A 3,630-nucleotide genomic window follows, 5' to 3' on the forward strand; every position below is an offset into this window, starting at 1 on the left:
AAACCCAGGGTGTCTTCTGGTGATACTGACTTCCCAGGAGATGGTGGACGAGAGTCCTGTTCCTGGATAAGAAAGTCTCTATACCCCTCCTCTGGCCCAGAGCAAAGGGTCACAGGCAGGAAATCACCTTGTCCTTTATTCAAATTAATTAGCAAAGTAACTGCCATGAAGACCCCCTCTTCAGCCCCAGTTCTTTGTCCTGAAGGAGGCCAGAGGGCCAGGGCAGCATCTCAGCTGGCTGAAGCTCTGCCCAGGCCCTCAGTCCAGCTCCATGTCCTGGAGCTGGGTGTGGGTGGGGACCAGCCCTGCAGGCCCCTAGGATGTGGGACATGGCTAGGTTCCCTGGGCCTGGGGCTTGCACCGAGGCCTGAACTGGTGTCCAGCTCCACCTACCAGCCCCAGTTTTCCTGCATGTGGTGCTGGGACAGTGCTGTGTTCGGGGGCCATGGTGCAGGTGCCTCATGAGCAGTCCCAACTGGACCCCAGGGTACTTCGATACAGGAACCACAGGAGGCTGGAGGGCAAGCCCATAGCAATTGGCAGGTACCCCAGGTGGGCTGGTGGGCTGCCTGTAGGTGGAACATGGAGGGAGCACCCATCAGTCTTGGCTGAGCATCAACGCCCCACATTGTCTCAGTAGCCTCCTGGGCAGCCCCTCTGGGCTCAAGGATCATACCATCCCTTTGGGTGGGGAAGACCAGTGAGGATCCTCATGTGCTGCCACTCTTCTGGACCCTAAAAGGGATCTCAAAGCTGCCCCCACTCCCTACTTTATGCAGATCATTGCGTTTTGGAGAAGGTGATTGTGTCCTTTAATAATTCAGCAGACTATATAGGGTGAAGCCAGTGTCACTCAAATGTCACCCGAGGGGCCAAAGTAAAAGAATTGGCCCACAGTATGAGACTGGGCACGAGTAGCAGTTTGGATTCCACAGAGGCCCTAGGCAGACAGGGCCAATCACAGGCAGGGAAAACCCACCAAGGGGAAGGGCTGGGTGTGGGGCCGTACCTGAGGTAGGGGCATCATTCCCAGGCCTGCCCAAGGTGGTGGCTAGATGGGGCACCCAGGGGGTGGTGTTGGGAGTCCCAGTAGTCAAGCGGGCTGAGGTGGTGGGGTTGGTGGGGCCAACGGGGTCTTTGTCCAGGCGTAGCTTATCCAGGGTCGACCTGTTCTTGCTGTGGAGCCAGGAGATGATGATTGGGTGGCTGCGTGCTTTCTGCAGGTCCACCACATTCTGGCCCAGCAGCATTATCACGTTGTCGACACTTAGGTTCTGCAAAGGAGGCAAGGGGGTCATGGGGGTAGGGACAGAGGGTCCTGCAGCAGCCTAGCTTTGGGGCTGAGGGTAGTGCTTACCGGAGGAGTGAGCACGGGGCTAAGAACTGGCAGAACCAGCCTGGAGAAGTGATCTGAGGTCCACACTGTCTGCACACCTCTGACTTCGGGGTGCCTGTGGACCTGTGGCCCAGGGCTCCCCTGGCTTGGCCAGTCTGCCTCAGTCCCCTCTCCCCAGGGCTCACCTGCAGCACTTGGGGGTTCAGGTTGGTGAAGGTGTCAATGTCCATGGAGATGTTAGCCTGGGCCAGGTGCTGCAGGTCCTCCACTGGGGCACCACCTGAGGGCTGGGAACTAGTGAGAAGGGGAGGGGTGAGGGCTTCTGGAGGAGGGGTGTTGGAACACAGGGTGGGGTCTCACCGAGATAGGGGCGTATGAAGTGGTAGTAGGTGTCCATGGTTCTGATGCTGCTGAAGGCTTCTCGGGCTCTGGTGTAGAGTACGTCCTTCCGTCTCTGAGGGCAGGAGGAGATGTCCAGGGCCCCGGCCAGTCTGGAGAGGGGTGAAGCTTATGGGCAGGCTGGGAACCCCTTGTCCTCTGGGTAGCCAGGCCTGGGCCTCTCTCCCTTACCCACAGCTGTCCTCTTGCTCTCTGTACTGGGCTGATAGTGTCTCCTCATAACTTATGTCCACCCAAAACCTGAGAATGTGACCTTATTTGGAAATAGGGTCTTTCCTAATTGTAGGTGTCATCCAAGTAAGATGAGGTCCTACTGATTTAGGGTGGGCCCTAAATCTAATGACTGGTGTCATAAGAAGAAGGAAATTTAGACTCAGACACTAGGGGAGACAGCCATGTGGTGATAGAGACAGAGATAGGGTGATGAGGCCACAAGCCAAGGAAGGCCAAGGATTGCCAGCAACGCTGGAAGCTAGGAGAAGCAGGAAGGAGACTCTGCTATGGGTTTCAGGGGAAGCCTGGCCCTGCTGACACTGAATTCCAGACTTCAGGCCTCCAGACTGTGAGAGGGTACATTTCTGTTTTTTTAAAACACTCAGTTTGAGGTACTTTGTTTAGGCAGCCATAGGAAACTAACATACCTGTGGTTATGTTAGTTTCCTAGACCCCTCCTGAGCCTCAGTCTCCCCCTCTAATCCTCGGTAAGAAGTAGAGCTGCCCCCGAGGTGTGATGGGTATGTCGCCAGGTGGGCTCACCGGAACTCCGAGGGCTGGATGGCCTGGATCTGCTGGGGACTCATCCAGCAGAGGCGGGAGCCCCCAATGGCCACAAGCAGGGCACTCGTGATGTTGCCTTTGTGGTCCAGGAATTTCTGCAGGATGGCCTGGGAGCAGGGCCGGGGTCAGTGGGGCTGGGTTGGTGGGACAGGGTCAGTGGCCACCCCCCACCCCAGTCAACCCTCTTTTCATCACTCTGCCCAACCCCCGCTGCCCTCACCTCCGTCTGGTTCTCCAGGGCCACGTCGGAGGCCAGCAGGGCCATGACTGTGTCCCTGGATGTGATGTTCCACTGGCCAATCTCTGTGCGAGAGTAGAGGTAGACCAGCGAGGTGATGAGCTGCAGCTGCTCCTCTGGGATGCCACTCGGGTAGATCTGAGGTGGGCAAGGGTGTCAGGACCCGTTGCCCAGCACCCACTGCCCACTCGCTTCCACCTGGTCCTTGGCACACCTGAGCCAGCTTGGCTTTGATGACACGCTGGCACTCGGCAGGAAGTGGGTGCTGCAGCAGGGGGTCCAGGCTGGCCCTGAGTACACGGCTGCCCAGGCAGGACTCAAGCTGCAAGCAGTCGTAGTGCACCAAGAAGAGGTCATCCTGCAGCGTGGCTGCTGTGATGTTGCCATGGGTGCAGGGCCTCCCTATGGCTGGGAGTGGGATGGAGTTGATGATCCTGCTACTCAGCTGTGGCCCGAGTTGACAACCATTGCTGACTTCGGGCCCCACTCCACTCCTAACCTTGACCCACCCTTGATTCTCTACCCAAGCGTGACCCCTAGCCAAGAACTTAGCCCAGAGCAGACTTAGTCATGACTGACCTTGACCTCGACTCCATGCCTGACCCTGGCCCCAAAGTCGAGCCCCACTTCTTCTGACAAGCCCAGGCTGGATGCAGATCCATGGGCCAAGCTCAGGAGGTCCAGCAGCAGTAGGGCTGTGTCTTGGGTGCTCCTACCCTGGGGTCACGAGTCCAGAGCAGGAGAGGTGCAGTGTCCCCAGGCCATAGTGGCCACACTCACCTGTGCCCCGCTTGGGCCGTGAGGACATCAACTTGGCTTTCAGGAAGCTAGTGACAAAGCGCCTGGCATCATGCTGGCTGAGTGTCCCTGCCCTGAATGC

General features: G+C 57.9%; 1 protein-coding gene across 1 annotated transcript in view; it reads right to left on the reverse strand.

Annotated features, from left to right (window-relative positions):
* Nucleotides 1-459: 459 nt before the first annotated feature.
* Nucleotides 460-3,630, reverse strand: part of LOC105303374 (mesothelin-like protein) — an 8,166-nt gene continuing 4,995 nt past the window's right edge. The window contains exons 9-15 of the mRNA XM_011376983.1: nt 2,965-3,152; nt 2,733-2,888; nt 2,492-2,619; nt 1,697-1,827; nt 1,522-1,616; nt 1,010-1,274; nt 460-569 (exon numbers count right to left, since the gene is read on the reverse strand). Coding sequence (XP_011375285.1) covers nt 460-569; nt 1,010-1,274; nt 1,522-1,616; nt 1,697-1,827; nt 2,492-2,619; nt 2,733-2,888; nt 2,965-3,152 — 1,073 coding nt within the window. The remainder of the gene's footprint in view (nt 570-1,009; nt 1,275-1,521; nt 1,617-1,696; nt 1,828-2,491; nt 2,620-2,732; nt 2,889-2,964; nt 3,153-3,630) is intronic.

This window comes from Pteropus vampyrus, unplaced genomic scaffold (assembly GCF_000151845.1).
Source record: "Pteropus vampyrus isolate Shadow unplaced genomic scaffold, Pvam_2.0 Scaffold303, whole genome shotgun sequence".
Taxonomy (NCBI): Eukaryota; Metazoa; Chordata; class Mammalia; order Chiroptera; family Pteropodidae; genus Pteropus; species Pteropus vampyrus.